Source organism: Kogia breviceps, chromosome 4, assembly GCF_026419965.1.
Source record: "Kogia breviceps isolate mKogBre1 chromosome 4, mKogBre1 haplotype 1, whole genome shotgun sequence".
Taxonomy (NCBI): Eukaryota; Metazoa; Chordata; class Mammalia; order Artiodactyla; family Physeteridae; genus Kogia; species Kogia breviceps.
The window spans coordinates 61,769,365-61,788,994 of NC_081313.1; the positions used below are offsets into that span (position 1 = coordinate 61,769,365).

Genomic DNA, 19,630 nt, shown 5'->3' on the forward strand with positions numbered 1-19,630 from the left:
CACATGTCTTGGCTCATGAACATCTTCCTCCATATACAAAATCAGCAACTCTTCTTCCTTCCCCTTCCACTTTTAAGGACTCATGTGGTTCCATTGGGCTTACCTGGATAATCCAGGATAATCTCCCCATCTCAAAGTCCTTAACCTTAATCATAAAGTCCCTTTTGCCATGTAAGGTGACATATTCACAGGTACCAGAGAGTAGAGTGTCAACATCTTTGGGGGATCATTATTAGGCCTACCACACAGTGCATTCAGCTGCTTGGATACCTCCTGGAAGTGTAGCCAGTGGCAGAACAGAGGGCCACATATGTTCCTGTTAGTGTGTGGTGGGTATCAGTAGCAGCAGTCACAGCAGCATGGCTGGGGACTGTATTCTGCAAGAGATGATGGATTTCAGTTTTAACCCATTAGTGAACCCAGAGTCCAGTGAAACTTTTGAGGTAAGAAATATAACTTTCTAACTTGACGTTTTCTCAGTACTCACCGGCTGTCAGTATAGAAAACATGGAATTCAGATTATAGCCCTTGCCCAAAGGATTCACAAATTAAATTTGTCAGACTGAGGGAGAAGCAGCATGATGGTGGGGTGAGGCATACCCTAAGGAGAGAAAGAAACAGAGTTAGGGAGGAGTGGGTCACTGGCATAGATTAACAGAATGTTCTAGCTATTTAAAGGACCTGAGATACCATTTAGCCATGTTCTGGGCCTTTTAGGAAGTTTCTTGGGAACAGAGCCTCCCCTTACAGCTTGTTCACTGCTTTATACCCAACACCTAAAACAGTGTTCACCACTTTGTAGGTGCTCAGTAAATACTTGTTGACCGACTAGTACAGAAACTCAGGTCAGAGAGGTGAACTGATATGATCAAGGTCACTCAGCTGGTTTATGGTAGAGCTGGATCTAGCAACTAGTTTTGACTCTTCATTCTTTGCTCTATCAAATTTAGGAGGCAGCTCCTAAAAAATGAACTATTCCAACGAATGAAGCCTCCTGTATGCTTTCTCTCTACCTTGCACTAGCATTTCTTCTTCCTATATGAAATATTACCAACCAAATATATCAATTTAATGTCTGAAATGTGAGTTGAGAGACTCGAGTTCTGTTCCTAGTTCCTCCGTTCACTTCCTTTGTAACTAAGGCAAATGACTTAACCTGTTCAAACTCAGTTTCTTTTTTGGTCGTGAGAGGGGCTAAAGGTTCTTTCAGTTCTCCTGTCCTGTGATTCTAAATTTCATGAAAGGTTCTAATAAGCTCACCTGTGGACTGTATGTCTGAATATCCTTATATCCGTGTCCTTGAAGTGTGGTCATTGCATCACCTCTATCAGAATCACCTGGGGTCCTTTAACTATGCTGATTTTGTAATGGTTAAAAAGAATAAATTAGACACGTAGTTGTTGATTTGGAGGGATTTCCATTAAGCTATGCTTCCTAACACTTCCCACCTTTACAGTAATGGTACACATAAAAAGTGATAATATTTATGTGGTGTACTGGGGTAAGAAACTTTAGACTGTCTCTTTGCCAATTCCCCTGTCACTGAGAAACTGTGCCACTGAGTGAGAAAAACAAGTTGCAAAAAAAGAAAAATGATCCCCCCTTTTCAAGACAATACCAAAATTCTGTATGACTATGTATAAGCATGTCTGCATGAATATGTATTATATGTTTGTATACGATTATGTGAGTTAGGTTATGTGCTTGTAGATATACAGTATTATAAGAATATTGAAAGGAACATAATGGGTTGTTAACATACGGAAGAGAGGAAGGAGGACAAAAAATAAAAAAAAAATTTAAAAAGGTGAAAACGTTTACGTGAAGAAAGAAAAGCTTGTGGAGACAACTGAACCATATTGTATATCCCTCCGTGAACTCACATCTTCCCTCCTTTCCCCGGGAGAACCATGATCCAGAAATTGTTGCATGTCATTTCCAGGCATGATGCTGTACTTTTACTATATATAGCATATAACTATAAACAATACGTTATATTTTTGGTATGTTTTTAAACTTCAAATAAATAATATCATGCTGTAAAAAAAAAAAAAAAAAAAAAAAGGTGAAAACGCTAGTGTGTATGCTATGAACCCATTTATGCATTTATATAAAAGAATATATTCATATATAAAGACATTTAAAAATAGAATAAAAAATGCAGATCCATGGCCCCTACTGTAAAGCCAAATCTCAGGGATAGGAGATATGGAGAGGTGCATCATTAACAAATATTCCAAGTGATTCTGTAACAATGAAATCTGTAAATCTTTGCATTAAGTGCTAATATCATTAGCTGTAAACACAGCTTCGTTGGAATGCAGGTTCAGCTGATCTTCATTGTCCTGGAACATAGTAGATGCATAATAAATAGCTGCTGATTATTTGAGTCATTTGGAGGACAGGTGGAGGGAGTGAGGGCCAAAGTGGTGGGAGAAGTCGATCAGCTGGGCAAGGTCAGGCTCAGGAGCCATGAGGAAAAACACATAAGAACAATGGACTGGGCTCCCTTGGCATTTTCAAACATTCAACAGTATTTGTTAGGCACTATATACATGCAGGGCACTTTTCTCTATCTTATTTCATTCAATTCTAAAATAACCCTTTACAAACTCAGAGAGGTGACATGGGTAGCACAAGTAGTATCAAAATTGGGATTTGAACCCCACGCATATTTTGAGCACTCAGCTGTAAACTAGACTCCGAGCAGCTGTTGAGGATAGGAGGACAAGCACAATAGACGGTTTGCTCTTTTTCATGTCCACAATCTTGCAGCTTGGCCATGATCATTCCAGTCTGTTGTCACTTATTAGTTGACAGTCCTAGTCGGCTGCCTAGAAGCAGCTTCTTTGTCATATATCCCAACCTGGATCCCGCCAAAGAGAGATTACAGCAAATGTGCTTTTTTGTCTTTCGTCACTAGCTAGGGTTTTCACAGTGGGGAGAAATTATTTCCCAGATGATGTTGAATAGTGCAAGAAGACCAAGAAGACTAACTCTAGCTCCTTCCAATTCTTAGGCACCTATCAAGTGAAAATAATTCTGGCGTTTTATAGCTTTATCTGCTAAGTGTTTTGCTGTTAGAGCAAAAGGAAGGTGGGGGGGGGGGAAGAGATGCCCCCTCATTAAGTTCAAGGGTGGGGCAACGAATGATACAAATAAATTCCACACACATACGCATTCTTTGGTAATTTCTGGTGTTGGGTTGTGGATAGGAAAAAAATCAGAAGTGTATATTTGCGCCTGAATGCTTGAAAGAAAACAAAAACGGCATCTTTTTGTCATCCACTAACATTAACTTAAGGGCCTTGATCTTTGGACCTGTGCTACCCCGCGATCATTTCTGGAGAAGTAGCCATTTTGCAAATTCTGGAGAACGGTACCAACGGTCGGACCCTGGTACTGAATCTCTCTTTCCCAAACGTCTGCGGAGGCAGTCCGGATCGGTAGCACCACGGCTGGTCTCCGTGACTTAGCAACAACCTAGGGTCGGAAAAAACCGGAAGACGGGAGGCAGGGATTCCAAGCGGAATCAGGGGTGTGCGAAATTCATTAGTGAGGACAAGGCCCCACCGGGCGTTATCTATGGTTACAAGTGCGGAGCTTCTCTAGGTCTCCGCGCCTCTGAGCCCAGTTAAGCTGCCACTCCTTCCCCAGGTGTGCAGCCTGCGTCCCAAGCTGCCTTCCCAACCTGGGGAAGTGGTCTCAAGTGTACGTCTTCCTTGCCTACAGAGTGCCACCTCTCCCGTAAGTCATGCTCGGCCACACGGCGCCGATTTTAAATCGATAACACAACCAAATCCAGCCAGACACTCCGCTCTGCCAAATGCGCTTAGCACAGAACACCTCCGCGCTCCTTCCACCGTTCCCAGCTTCCTCCGCCCCTAGTTCCTACTCGGTCGTACTTAAAGCCCGGAGTGCTGGAATACGCCCCGGAGGAACGGGATGGCGAACTAAGAGCGGCGCCAGCGTCCGGCAGCCCGTCGCACCGGGCATGCTCAGTGGCACGGCCGGCTGGGTGGCCTCGCGAGTTGCACCCGGATCTGCTCGGCGGCGGCGGCGGCGGCTGCGGCTGCGGCGGCGACGTGAGCGCGCAGGGGGGCGGCGGCCTCGCCTCCTCTCTCTCTCTCTCTCTCTCTCTCTGTCTCTGCGCCTGGGTCGGGTGGGTGACGCCGAGCGCGAGATGTCGGATTTTGATAGTAACCCGTTTGCAGACCCAGATCTCAACAACCCTTTCAAGGTGAGCGTCGTCCCCAGCATCTCCCGCCACCGTGACGCGTCGTTGTTTGTTTAAACCGACAAGTTCCTTCGCGCCCGTCACTCGGCCCCCTTCAGCCCCTTAAGACAGGGGCTCGGGGCCGCCGCACCCCTCTGGGGGGTCGCGCTCCGGCCCACGCGTCACTCGTTTGGGGGTCGGAGTGGAACCTACCAAGCTCCCCATACGGCCGGCCCTCCCCGCGTCCCCGACTGGAGAGGATCGTGCCCTGGCTCGGGAGTGAGGGTTCCCGGGGCTTCGGGGTTCCCGGCCCGCCTGTCGGGAGCGGGGAGAGTGAGAGCCTAGAGCAGGTGGAGTTGTCACCTGTCAGGTAAGTGTGGCTGGCCGGGGGCCGGGACGCGGCGGAGGGGGGCTCACCCTCGGGAGGGGTTGTTATGGGGACTCGAGGCGGCGTTGACAGGAGCTGCGTGGGTGATGGCAGAGATGTGGAGGAGAGGTGAGGGCACCGAGTACGCTGCCATTAAAAATAAAAGGTTTTTGTTTTTATTTTTTAAACTTGTGTTGCGCCCAGGTGCCACCAGCGGCGCTGCCATCCCTCCTCTCCACCATTTGTCTGAGGTTGAGGGTACTGATATCAAAGCGTAAGTTAAATATAAATAAACACACCTGGAAACAATAGTGCACGTGGACGATCATCTTCCTTCCTAACCGCTCTTAGTAAGGTAAACGACGGGATATTTTCCAAGCTCCTTGTGCGTCAGCTGTTCTCTGGGCTGTATGAGGATACCATTTCCCACATGAGCTTCTTTCTTTCTTGGAGTCTACCTTTTGGATCCTAGCTTCGAGAGGGCTTGGCATAGAAACCGGCAAAGGAAGACGACTAAGGTGTTCATTATCTGCGCCTAAATTAATGCAACGTCTATATAAATATCTTAAAAAGTACGACTCCAGTTTTCATAATGAGTGCTGTTGTTTAGCACGTGTAATTTGTTTCTATTGCTTGAAGTTGGTTAATTTCTCCTGGTTATGTACAATAGTAACTTTAATTTGTGGTCATACAAGTGTCACTTCTGGCTTGTGGAGTTTACATCTCATCTTTGCTCCTGGTTTTATCTCTTATTAAGAATTCTAGAAAAGGAAAAACATCCCTCTTCTGATTGTTCGCCTGTTAATTTCATGGAGGATTATCTTAACTAAATAATTCTGATTATTATTGACAGCTTGACTCACTGTAGAAACGTAGAATAGACTCAGTCAACTATTCCTTTGCCTCTAATATCACTTAAGAAAATTCTCTACACCTGGCCTGAAACTTTTAGGTTTTTAAAGATGATATGGTTATACTTTGAGTAGAATTTTTTTCCCCCCAGAAGTTTAGTATTTAGTATTCCATCATCCCATGTTGTGGAAAATCGGATTATTCTTAAATCATAAACATTCTGAAGAGACATCTCATAACTTGCCAAACGGGTATTATTTTAGAATATTTCGAGGTATAACATTAAGAACCTGTTAGCTCTTCCCAATTCAAATCATTGATGCTGTTTATTCAGCATCTGACAGTTTGGCTGTCTTCTGTTCTGTCATTCCAATTCCTGGCTTAATTTACGTAGCTAGTTCTCTTGTTAGGGCAAGACATTGTCGGCTTCTTAGCCCAGACTGCTTTTTTGTGACATGTAATGTTGCCATGATACTTTACTCTTCTGCTGTACAGAAGGTTGCTGTAATAATTCTAATCCCAAAAGTAGCTTTAAATATTCATTGTGGCATAAAATTATAAACTTTTTTGTTCTTTATAAGTGGGTGCATTCAGAGGACAGTGATTATTTAGGTTCATAAAATGCCTCAAAGGATGTGTAATTTAGGCCTAAAGAAGACTTGGTTGTACACGTTTCTGTTTATGATCTTTCCCTATTTTCAGTGACTGTCAGAGCATTGTGTATCTGACCTTTTATTTTTCAAATTAAATTCAGCTGCCCTTCCTCCTCTCAAAGTAAAGCTTTACATTTATAGCATATTCTTTATTCTTTCTACTGTTGGTTTCCTTCTATGTAACTGTGATTTTTGAAATAACATTTCTGGTCCTCTCTACTACATATAAAAAGTTCTCAGGTGCATCTTTGTGTTACTTTATCGTCATCTTTTCAAATCTGTTCTTATTTTCAATATTTGAGTATTCAAAAATAAAGTTCATATTTTCAAAATATATATTTCACATTTGGCAACCATCCTAATTTCTTCTTGATTAAAAACTATTTGATTTCCATTGCTAACTTGCCCATTGTCTTACATCGAGGTGTAGGTAGTGCAGAATTGGCATTGGAATCTAGACCTGGTCAGTTGCTGATGGCACTATATATTCTCTCTGTTTGCATTTCTTTCACCAAAATTCTTGTTTTGTGTTTGGAGCTTGGGCTTGAGGCTCCCATGTAGTATTTAAAAGTTTTGACTCAAGAGTTAAAAAAACAAACAAAAGACCCCAAACTGCATTTAATCTTGGCTTTGTCACTGACCAGCTGTGAAACCTTGGAAAGTTACTTAGCCTCTCTATACTTTTAGTTTACTATTATGTAGAATAGAATAATATCAATAGTACCTTCTCCATAGGATTGTTAATAGGATTCGGTGGACATACATTTAGTGTGTTATCAGTGCTCAATGCATGGTGCCTTTAATTAGATAATAATAGGTGGTATTAATAGGAGTTCAAGGAACTGTATTTAATTATAGTTGACGATATTATTCTTAGCTTATTAATTTGGTGAAGTTCCTGTTACCTTTGAATCTTCTAGAGTGCTAATAGCTGTTGTCGGGTCATAGTTGAGGAATCAAGGCTAAAAATAATTAAGTGGTTTGCCCTCGGTCACCCTACTAAGAGTAGACCCAGGTTGTCTGAATCCTAGTGCTTTGTCACTTCACATGCTTCCTCCCTAATAAAAGAACTCTACATTAAAATTGAGCAACTGTCCATTTTATTTTAGCCTCAAACGTTAATTCTACTCTCTTGAAATAATCTATTTAAAATGGTGTACAATTCAGTGTTCTTTTTATCTTTTTAGTTGCAGTAATATCAGTGGTATCCTAAGAGTTTAGTTGAAGTTGAAAATTGAAAACTTTGTTTTAAAAAGAAACCCATGGGCTTCCCTGGTGGTGCAGTGGTTAAGAATCTGCCTGCCAATGCAGGGGACACGGGTTCGAGCCCTGGTCTGGGAAGATCGCACGTGCCATGGAGCAACTAAGGCTGTGCACCACAACTACTGAGCCCGTGCTCTAGAGCTTGCAAGCCACAACTACTGAAGCCCGCAGGCCTAGAGTCCGTGCTCTGCAACGAGAGAAGCCACTGCAATGAGAAGCCCGCGCCCCACAACAGAGTGGCCCCCGCTTGCCGCAACTAGAGAAAGCCCGCACGCAGCAAAGAAGACCCAACGTAGCCAAAAAAAAGACCCATAATTCAAGAATGTTACCCATTTTGTTTTCATTTACAATGAAGTGGATTCCACGCTTCCCTTAGCCATTTAAAATTTTAAGACTGGAGATTGGATAGCAACAGGAAAGGATTTTTTCTTTATCTTTCAGCATTAATCTGGAATATAGCGGTAGTAATTTATGGTCTATGGTATTTTATGTTCATGTGAACTGCATGAGTTCCCACTCTCTTTTCCTCAGGTCGATATTTTAAAAATGAGTCCATTGAGCTGCTGATTATATTTCATCAAATTAAAATGCATCATTATTTACCTCCGTTTCAGTTATCTATTGCTGTGTAACAAATACATGCAAAATCCGCAGATATGGAGGCCGACTGCATTACACCAGTTTATATAAGGGACTTGAGCATCTGAGGATTTTGGTATCCAAGGGGGCTCCTGGAACCAATATCCTGCTTTTAGCAAGGGACGAGTGACTGTAATCCCAAAATGTAATGGCTTGAAACAAAAATTATTTGCTCAGTATTTTGTTATTTGAGCTACATTTAGCTGGACAGTTTGTTTTTAAATGTTATTGTCTAGAGTCACTCATGTGGCTTCAATCACCCGGCAGCTTGACTAGAGTGGGATGGTTTAAGATGTCCTCGCTCAAGTACCTGGCAGTTACCTGGGGCTGTCAGTGGGGGCAGCGATTGGTGGTCTTTCATGTGGCCTTTCCTAGGAATAGCCTGGGCTTTTTATGTGGTGGTAGCAGTGTTCCAAGAGGACAAGAGTGAAAGCCACAAGGCTTCTTGAGTCAGTTCACTTCTGCTACATTCTTTTAGTCGAAACAATCCACAAAACCAGCCCAGATTCAGAAAAGGAGTGGGAGGATTAGACTTCACATCTTGATGAAAGGAACTCTGTCCTTCTTGATATAGACCTAGGAACTGAAAAGATAAACCCAGCGTAAAATGGTGAGACAGGTAAGGAACTCCCATCAAATGGAGGAGGAGTGGGAGGCACGTAGCAGTCGCTGGTACAAATAGCAGGTCTGAAATCTAGCCTGGCTCATTAGTCAGGGTCCCCTGCTTTGGGGGCAATGAGAGTTCTTTGATTAGGGCCCAGTTGTACTACCTTGGAAGTCTTTTTCTAATCTTATTTTCTTCTGCTTTTGGCTCTACCCTCTGAGAAGTCCTTCTTTTCTGTAAATTACCCCAGTTTGTAACAGTAGTATTTTCAGTCTGCTTCCTTCCCATTGAAAATTGGGAGTCCAGAAACTTCTTTTCAATTTGAAATGTCTGTTTCTTTTAGTCTAGGCTGGTACAACTCTCTTAACAATTTGTTAATCTTATCTGGGTTCAAACTATCACTTAAAACACATCTGTAATTCTTTTTGATACAGTCTTCTTTATTTAGGGTATAGTGTCAGGATGCTATGGATCAACCTCTTAAGATATGTGAAAACCTTTTGTCTAGATTGAGTATCTCCTACAGCAATGTAAGCTCCCAGGCAGATACAATGGGAGGCTGCTAGTATGGGCGGGGTACCTCTCACAAATGCTAAATGACAAAACTAGTGTTTGAACAGGTTTTATTTTTGTCCTTGGCTTTAACAATAATTGTAACAGAAATGATGGTGAGTGTGAAAATTTTGAATATAAACTGTTCTTTTGCTGATGTTGCCACCCCCCCCCACCACCAGAAAGGTTTTTTGGAGTGCAGTTAATATTTACTGGTGTTGAATGCAGATCCAGGAAACTTACTGGATATTTTCTTAATATGAATCACAGTGTTATGTAGTTCCTGAAAATATATATTGGATTAATGAAGTTAGTGACCAGTTCTTAAAAATGAATCTACAGTATTCTATTATTGTCCATCCAGTGAATATTGTCTTCAGTTTCAAGTGCGTATTTAAAGACTGGTTTGAACAAGATAGGTTGTTCCTAAGAAGAAAACAGAATGACCATGGGTCTGGAATCAAGTCCTAGGAAAATTAAGTTTACTCAATGGGTTTAGTCTACAGACGGCTAAAGGGAAGTTTGAGATATGCAGATGCTTGAAGGGTTCTTAGTTGGTTGAATGAATAAATTTGTTCTTGCTTCAGGAAAAAAAGGCCATTTGGCAGAGTTTATATGAAAATAGATTTTGTCCTAACATAAAGATTTTAAAAAATTATTAGAATAGCCTGACAATGCTCTTTTGGTATGGAGTTCCGCAGCACTTGAAGGAATTCAAACAGAATTTCAATGACCTATCACAGATGCTAAGGCAGAGATTTGTGTCTCACGTTTTTTTTCTACTTTAAAACTCTCTAATTGTTACATTTTTGTACCCTTATGGACCATTTTGTGAATGCATAAATTCTCTCATGTTTTAATCTACTGGATATTGGAATTGAGTCTGATCATCTCAGAAAAGGGATTATGTTCTAGGATGCTATTCTCTGAGCCCCAGCATCTACTGAGGGAGCAGCCTGAAGTGATTACTTACACATAGGCGATCATGTCCTTTACCGTGTGATGCTTGCCATGCTGGTCTTAGCTGACTGATCTTATCAAGCAGAAGCCAGTCTTTGAGCTGATCAGGAGCAGATAAGATCGCTTGGTCCAAGAACTTGGCCCCAACAAGAACAGTGATAGTTAACTGAGCTATCTTTCTCAGGAACGTGAACTGAGAGCACAGAGAAAAAGTCAGGTAGTTGTAGTGGGAATAACCACGGAAAGACATGAGGAAAGAGTCAAATTATCTACCATGCATGTCATGAAGCACTGCAGTAGGAATCGTCTGACCAGGGCTTCTGAGGTCATTTTATAGAATTTCAGTCCCTTATTCGAGCTGCTCTTGAAGTACAAGCGATATTGCCATGTTTTGAAGAATTCCAGCCTCTGTGAAACCTGGCATCCGTCTTTCTGTCTGCAGAGTCTGTTTCTTTCAACCAGAATTGCCTAAAGGTAAATGCAAAGCAATATCTTCTTGCCCAAATAGTGATAGAATCAAACCTGTAGGGACTTCCCTGGTGGCGCAGTGGTTAAGAATCTGCCTGCCAATGCTGGGGATACGGGTTCGATTTGTGGTTGGGGAAGATCCCACATGCCGTGGAGCAACTATGTCCATGCACCACAACTACTGAGCCTGTGCTCTAGAGCCCACGAGCCACAACTACTGAAGCCCGTGCACCTAGAGCCCATGCTCCACAACAAGAGAAGCCACTGCACTGAGAAGCCTGTGCAACAAAGAGTAGCTCCCGCTCGCCACAACTAGAGAAAGCTGCGCGCAGCAATGAGGACCAATTGCAGCCAAAAAAAAAAAAAGAATCACACCTGTATTTAGGGACTTCCCTGGTGGTGCAGTGGTTAAGAATCCACCTGCCAATGCAGGGGACATGAGTTTGACCCCTGGTCTGGGAAGCTCCCACATGCCACAGTGCAACTAAGTCCAGGTGCTACAACTACTGAGCCTGTGCTCTAGAGCCTGCAAGCCACAACTACTGAGCCCACGTGCCTAGAGCCCATGCTTCACATCAAAGACAAGCCACCACGAGAAGCCTGTGCACCGCAACGAAGAGTAGCCCCTGCTCACTGCAACTAGAGAAGGCCCATGCGCAGCAATGAAGACCCAACGCAGCCAAAAATAAGTCACAAGAAGGAAATTTCCCAGCTTTTAATAGGTATGGGCATAAAAGACGATGTGGAGGTTGGTTGGATTTGACTTTGTACCAAGTGTCTTCCCTGTGCAAGAAATGCCACAAGAAATCCTTGTGTGTATGCAGATAGCAATCTCAATAATCTCCTTCTCCCTGGCGTTTGGCATGGGGTGCTTATAAGAATAGTAATGCTGGTTCATCAGTTGATGGACATTTGGGTTGTTTCTACCTTTTGACTATTATGAATAATGGTGCTATAAACATTTGTATACAAGTTTTTGTTTTAACACTTGTTTTAATTTCTGTTGGGTATATACCTAGGAGTAGAATCTCTGGGTCTTCTGGTAACAATGTTGAATCATTTGAGGAACTGCCAGGCAGTTTTCCAAAGTGGCTGCACCATTTTATATTCCTACAAGCAGTGTATGAGGGTTCTGCTTTCTCTACATCCTAGTCAACATTCGCTGTTACCTGTTAATAATTCTAGCCATCCTAATGAGTGTGAAGTATCTAATTTTGGTTTTGATTTGCATTCCCCTGATGACTGTATGATGTTGAACATATTTTATGTGCTTATTGGCCATTTGTATATCATCTTTGGAGAAATGTCTATTCAGATCCTTTGCCCATTTAAAAATTGGGTTATTTGTCTTTTTATTATTAAGTTGTAAGTGATTTTTAAAATATATTTTGGATATAAGTCCTTTATCCAGATATACGATTTACAGATATTTGCTCCCATTTTGTCGATTACTTTTTTTTTTTCTCGGTACGCGGGCCTCTCACTGCTGTGGCCTAATTTGCACAGCACACGCTCCGGACACGCAGGCTCAGTGGCCATGGCTCACGGGCCCAGCCACTCTGCGGCATGTGGGATCCTCCCGGACCAGGGCACGAACCTATGTCCCCTGCATCGGCAGGCGGACTCTCAACCACTGCGCCTCCAGGGAAGCCCTGTTGATTACTTTTTTACTTTCTTGTTAATGTCCTTTGAAGCACAAAAGTTCTAAATTCTGATTAAGTTCAAATTATCTATATTTAGTGGCTTTTGTTTTGATATTGTATCCAATAATCCTTTGCCAAACCTGAGGTAATGAACATTTATCCCTGTGTTTTCTTCCAAGAGCTTTATAGTTTTAGCTCTTACATTTAGCTTTATGATACATTTTGAGTTAATTTTTGTATAGGGTGTGAAGTAAGGTCGAACTTCATTCTTTTGAATGTGGATGTCCAGTTGTTCCAACACCATTTGTTGAACAGACTGTTCTTTCTCCTTTGAATGATCTTGGTACCCTCGTTGAAAAATCTCTATTCTTAATCTGTGTTCTTGCAAAAGAAATGAAATATTTTAGTTAAAAAAGCCCTTCGTATTTCATGCAAAATGGCTCCCAAATGCCTGCTGAAGTCCCTAGAGTATATAAGCTTTCCCAGCTTCCCAAATTGCCAGAGCTAGTGTTGCAACTCCTTCTAATCTCTGCTTGTTTCAAAACTTAAAAAAAAAAAAAGTGTAATAGTGGGTTTTATACTTGTTTTTAGAATGTAATTCTAAATACATCAATATTACCACCTTGATACTTTTCCTTTTCTTTAAAAGAAACACTTCCATTTATTTTACAGAGTAGAGATGAATTACTGAATTTTGTTTGCGTATCAGCAGAACTGTTGGAACCTCTTAAAAGAATAAAGCAAGAAATAAGTGTATATTATAAAGTGTAGTGCATTTTGAGTATTGGTGATATCAGACTAGGAAGAAAGGATTTGTGATAGGTATGCATTATAATTCTAAATTGATTGTTAATAGAAGAAAAATAAATCAGACATTTGAATGCAAGTGATTTAGTACATGTAGCTATTAAAGATTTTTTCTTATCAAACACAGCCAAAACAATGTATATCATAGAAAAAACAATATGTACACAACAAATACTGGATGTTTCCACTTTGTTCAAAAGAAATAAGCAAAGGCAGAGTTGTATATATGCTACTGGCAGTCATGTTATCTGTGGGAACCCTCCAATGGTGGTTAGAATTCTCATATAGTGATGTGGAATGTATGTGGAAGGTGGTAGGTGATAGGAAAAAAGCATCAAGAATATGGGCCAGTCACAGCAGGGGCTGGTGTACTAGTATAATTTTACTACCATTTAGCAATTTTCCCGAAGCTGTTGATGCTTCTTTTGGGTTGATTTATTCAGTCTTGTGGTTTTATTTATGGCCTAGCATACCTAATTTTTGGCATCTCAAATAGTCATAAATTTTAGTGAATTGCTTACAAGTAAGTGGCATATTATAAAAATGTAAATTAATGTATTCCCTAAGCTTCAAAGAAGTGTTACATGCTTTTTCTACTTGATTAAAAAAATTTTATGGAAATGTTTATATTTGAATCTCAGGGGAACTTAACCACCATTTAGAGTTGAGTCCATAAGAAAATATTCTATGAGGTATATATATTGCAGACAAACATTTCTGTGTTCTTAGCCTGGTGCTGGGGGCTTAGAGGAAGAAGTTAATGAAGTTTACAGAGGTGGCCCAGGGGAGTTGGTAAAAGGGTAGCTTTGGAACCAGGCAGCCTAGATTTGCTTGTCCGCCTCCTAGCTAGGTGACCTTAGGCAAATTGCTTAATTTTTCTGCCTTCAGTATTTATTTTTTAATTTTTTTACATTTCTTGTAATTCCAGAAGTTTAGCTTTTGAATTAAGACAAAGATGGGAAGCTCTTAAAATAACAGATAAAGGAAATAAATTATGGTGCAAGATTATCTTTGGTTGCAACATGTGATTATTTATTCTTCTCATTTATCCCTAAATTGCCTATGTTTCTTAAGGCAGACTGTAATTTTTATTAACTTTTAAACTTTTGGTATTAACAGAAATAGCAACAAAAACAAAACATAGAAATTACTGGTTGTCTTACAAAGTGTGGGGATTTTAGAAGCTATTATATATCACAACTTGAACTGAGGGTAATAATAATGAGAGCTCATTTTATTTTTATGACAAATCACCTTTTGATGTAAACTTTGTTTAAATGTTGGAAAGTTGTACACTTGGTTGTTTAATGTTGATGATTTTTGAAAAGGATATCTATTGTTCTTTTTATTATATTTGAGTCTAATATTTTTTAAAGTTGTGATTATGATTACTTTTTGACATCATGGGAAGCTAGCAGGAGATGAATCCCTGGTGTCACAGTTGGAACTCTGAACATTTTCTCCCCATGGATATATTGTAGATTTGGATTTGGTGGTATGATTTTAAGTACTGGTGTGAAGAGCTTAACCACTAAGTTAACAAGAGTAGGTCATTTAGCCAGAAATCATTTCATAAGAAAATGTTCTGGGGGCTTCCGTGGTGGTGCAGTGGTTAAGAATCTGCCTGTCAGTGCAGGGGACACGGGTTTGAGCCTTGGTCCGGGAAGATCCCACATGTCATGGAGCAACTAAGCCCGTGTGCCACAACTACTGAGCCTGTGCTCTGGAGCCCACGAGCCACAACCACTAAAGCCCATGCCTAGAGCCCATGCAACAAGAGAAGCCACTGCAATGAGAAGCCTGCGCACTGTGATGAAGAGTAGCCCCCGCTCTCTGCAACTAGAGAAAGCACGCGCACAGCAATGAAGACCCAACGTAGCCAAAAATAAATAAATAAATAAAATTTTAAAAAAAGATGTTCTGTAATACATATATTTAATTTGAGGTGGAAAAACTACATTTAAAAGTTGACTGCCGCAGCTCATGCAGCTCAATATCAAAAAAACAAACAACCCAGTCCAAAAATGGGCAGAAGACTTAAATAGACATTTCTCCAAAATGTATTGCTAACACATGAAAGGATGCTCAACATCACTAATCGTTAGAGAAATGTAAATCAAAACTATAATGAGGTATCACCTCATACCGGTCAGAATGGCTATCATCAAAAAATCTACAAACAATAAATGCTGGAGAGGGTGTGGAGAAAAGGGAACCCTCTTGCACTGCTGGTGGGAATGTAAATTGATACAACCACTATGGAGAACAGTATGGAGGCTCCTTAAAAAACTAAAAATAGAACTACCATATGACCCAGCAATCTCACTACTGGGCTTATACCCTGAGAAAACCATAATTCAAAGAGTCTGTACCACAACATTCACTGCAGCTGTATTTACAGTAGCCAGGACATGGAAGCAAGCTAAGTGTCCATCAACAGATGAATGGATAAAGAAGATGTGGCACATATATACAATGGAATATTACTCAGCCATAAAAAGAAACGAAATTGAGTTATTTGTAGTGAGGTGGATGGACCTAGAGTCTGTCATACAGAGTGAAGTAAGTCAAAGAGAAAAACATACTGTATGTTAATGCATATATATGGAATCTAAAAAAAAAAAAAAAAAGGTTCTGAAGAACCTAGGGGCAGGACAGGAATAAAGATGCAGATGTAGAGAATGGACTTGAGGAAATGGGGAAGGGTAAGGGTAAGCTGGGACGAAGTGAGAGTGGCATGGACATATGTACACTACCAAATGTAAAATAGCTAGTGGGAAGCCCCACACAGCACAGGGAGATCAGCTCGGTGCTTTGTGTCCACCTAGAGGGGTGGGATAGGGAGGGTGGGAGGGAGACGCAAGAGGGAGGATATATGGGGGCATATGTATATGTATAGCTGATTCACTTTGTTATACAGCAGAAACTAACACACCATTGTAAAGCAAATATACTTCAATAAAGATGTTAAAACAAAAAGTTAACTGTCTATAATATGACCAAAATACTAAGACTTTAAAAAAATTTTTCACAGGTCTTTGCTTGCTACATTTAGTGATAATTGTTTTGCTATTTCAGTATTTAATATGAATGACAGAAAACTCAGTAATCTTGGTGGAGAACCACTAAGTATGATAAAACAAACTTTTTGTTGCAAAAATCTCTTGAGAGTTTATTGGAAATAAGGGATGTCCTCCCATCCTTAGGATATCAGTTCAGTGGCTCATTCATTAGTGGTCATTTGAGCTTGGCAGTCAGTTGAACAGACATATGACCAATATTTTCCTGTTCTTTGTGATCAACCTTTTTCTTTTTATGTCTGTGCATTAGTATTGGGGCACCTAGCTCTTTTAGCTACCCAATTTCTCAAATTTCAGAAGAAATTTTCATGATTCCATATAATAGAATGCTAAAATAAAGTATCCAGTTTGTAAGTATTCAAACTCTGGTGTCATTGTAGTCTCCATTTGCCAATCCCCCTACCCCATCCCTTTTTACTTAACTAATGAGCGTTTCTCTATTTAATGAGGGCAGTGAGTGATTTGGTACTTAGATTTTCAAGACATAGATTTATAGCTGGTTGGCAACATTTCTTCTAAGAAATGTTACATCTCATTATCTTTTTGATTATCTTTTTAAAATACAACTTTGAGATATAATTCATATACCATACAGTTTACCAATTTAACAGGTACAATTTAGTGATTTTTAGTTGTGCAGTCATTACTACTATCAATTTTTGAACATTTTCATCACCCCCAAAAGAAACCCCATACCCTTTAGCAGCCATTCTCCATTTCCCTCCCAACTTCTCCAGCACTAGGCAGCCACTAATATTCTTTCTGGACATTTCATACAAATGGAATCGTACAGTATGTAGTCTTTATGACTGGTAGCTTTCATATAACATCATGTGTTTAAGGTTCATCCATATTATAGCATGTATCAGGACTTCTTTTTATTGTCAAATTATAATTCCATTGCATGGGTATACTACATTTGATTTGTACATTTGTCAGTTGATATAAATTTGGGTTGTTTCCAACTTTTGGCTGTTAGGAATCACGCTGCTATGAATATTTGTACAAGTTTTTTACAGGTGGACGTATGGACATATACTTAGGAGTGGAATTGCTAGGTCATTTGGTAATTGCCACAGTATTTTCCAAAATGGCTGTACCATTTTACATTCTTACCAGGAGAGTGTAAGGATTCTAGTTTTTTGACATCCTTGCCAATACTATCTTTTTTATTATAGCTATTCTAGTAGTGTGAAGTGGTATCTCATGGTTTTGATTTGCATTTCCCTGATAGCTAGTGATGCTGAGTGTCTTTTCATGTGCTTAGTGGTCATTTGTACATTTTCTTTAGAGAAATGTCTATTCAGATCCTTTGCCCATTTAAAAATTGTCTTTTTATTACTGAATAACGTTTTTTTAATATATATTCTAGGTCACTTATCAAATATATGTGAAAATTTTCTCCAGTTTTGTAGGTTGTCTTTTTACTTTATTGATGGTGTACTTTATAGCAGGAAAGTTTTAAATTTTTTTTTTTTTTTTGCGGTACAAGGGCCTCTCACTGTTGTGGCCTCTCCCATTGCAGAGCATAAGCTCTGGATGCACAGGCTCAGCGGCCATGGATCATGGGCCTAGCCGCTCCGTGGCATGTGGGATCTTCCCGGACCGGGGCACGAACCCATGTCCCCTGCATCGGCAGGTGGACTCTCAACCACTGCGCCACCAGGGAAGCCCCTTAAATTTTGATGAAGTCCAATTATCTGTTTTTTTTCTTTTGCTTGTGCTTTTGGTGTTATATCTAAGAAGACATTGTCTAACCCAAGGTCATGAAGATTTACTCCTGTGTTTTCTTCTAAGAGTTTTATAATTTTAGTGCATATATTTTGGGCTTTGATTCATTTTGAGTTAATTTTTGTATATGGTCAGAGGTGTCAGTTCTCTATTTAAAGTTACTTAACTTTAAAAATCTTTCTTAAGGATTTATTATAGATGTATGACACTTTGATACTATGTTAATGTTCAGTTCTTTACCCTGTTGGTTTAAGAAGTCATTTGTTCAAGTTTCTAGCCACTGCTCTATCTTTAGACATATTGTCTTTTTTTGTCTGGCTTTCATGTAGTTCATGTAGCTCAAAAATGGTGCCTTATACATAATAAATATGCAATTTGGAATTGTAGGACCCCTTTACTTTAGTGATATCCCACGGCATTTGCTAATTCTTTTGCCAGTGGACTATTTTCTGTTATTTTGGTTAGATGGTTAATGTGGATCCAGTGGCATAATTTGAAAAACAAGCCAAGCATATTCTCAGTCTTTATCACCATTATATTTAAACTGTAGTATTTGCCAGTTTGATAAGGTCTTTATAGTTACTTAAAGTTTTTGTGTAATTGCTGTGATCGTATTAGAGATTAAACAGTTTCAAATTCAGTTGTCTTCAAGAGGTTATTATCATTGAAGATGGAACAAGAGTAGATTATTTATATAGCCCCAAATTTATGGAGCATTGAAAGTGAATCAGGCACTGTGATAATCACTAGGAATACAGAGATGAAGAAGTCCCTGATGTTAAGGATCCACACTTGAGTTGGGAGACATAATGTGCGATTAAGTGCTTTGAAGGAGAAAGAAGAATTGGTCAGTATTGTAGCCTCAGTTCCCCTGAATGCAAAGTCTGAGGCAGAAAGCTTAGGTGTTGTTATAGTTTGCCTCTTTCATTTTATAGGTGGGAAAATTCAGACACAGAGGTTAATGGTTCCAAGTTTAGTCAGTAATTACAGAACTTGGACGAAAACTATTCCATGAATGGCTTTAATGAGGAGAGAGGATTTCTTAAAGCAACTGCTCAGAGTACTGTTGGCAATATAAAATAGAACATATATGTACACAATATAATATAGAATAGAAAGCACCAGATCTCTTAATTTCATTTTGACTGTGGGCTAAGAAACTAGAGTTTCTTGCTTCCTATATTATTTAAGTCCCTTCCATAGATCATTAATTATCTGGATGAAATTTTCACCAAATTATATTATGTTCAGGAATTATGTTTTGTTTCCAAAGAATTCTTCCTTTAGAATGCAGAGGGGCTAGATAGTGAAATAATTTTTTTTTGGCACTTAGTGCTGGTGTTAACATGGACAAAAATTGCAATTTAAGGTGTGGTTTGTTAACTTTTAAATTACACTTATGAGGTAAATCTGCTTGGGTGTGTTTGCTTCAGTTGTTTCTAATTTACTAAGGAGAGATCTGGTCCATGAAATGTTAGTTTTGAGTCTCTCTCAGGTTTGAGTTAAGATTGTCATGACTTGCAGTGACAATGAATATTAATTTTTTGACATCATGATTTATTGAATAATTCCTAGTGATTATTTAGCACTCCTTATAATGAGTTATAGAAGTTTTGCTAAATGTTGTTTTACAGTCTTGCCAAGATTTTTAATGGCTTCTTGTAGTAGTTCCCCCTCCCCCCCTTGAAATTCTGTGTCTTTTAAATTCATATGATTACAATAGCTTTGAGAAGTATAGAGTAGGAAAAAAATTTTACTCTCTGAAGGTAGCACCTCTCATAGCCCTTAGTTTGGG

At 39.8% G+C, this 19,630-nt stretch overlaps 1 protein-coding gene across 2 annotated transcripts in view; it reads left to right on the forward strand.

Annotated features, from left to right (window-relative positions):
- The first annotated feature begins 3,988 nt into the window (after nucleotides 1–3,988).
- Nucleotides 3,989–19,630, forward strand: part of SCAMP1 (secretory carrier membrane protein 1) — a 107,802-nt gene continuing 92,160 nt past the window's right edge. The window contains exon 1 of one of the 2 annotated variants that reach the window (XM_059061394.2): nucleotides 3,989–4,240. In XM_059061394.2, the coding sequence (XP_058917377.2) occupies nucleotides 3,995–4,240 (246 nt within the window). In that variant the 5' untranslated portion in view covers nucleotides 3,989–3,994. The remainder of the gene's footprint in view (nucleotides 4,241–19,630) is intronic. The other variant, XM_059061395.2, reaches the window with a different exon arrangement.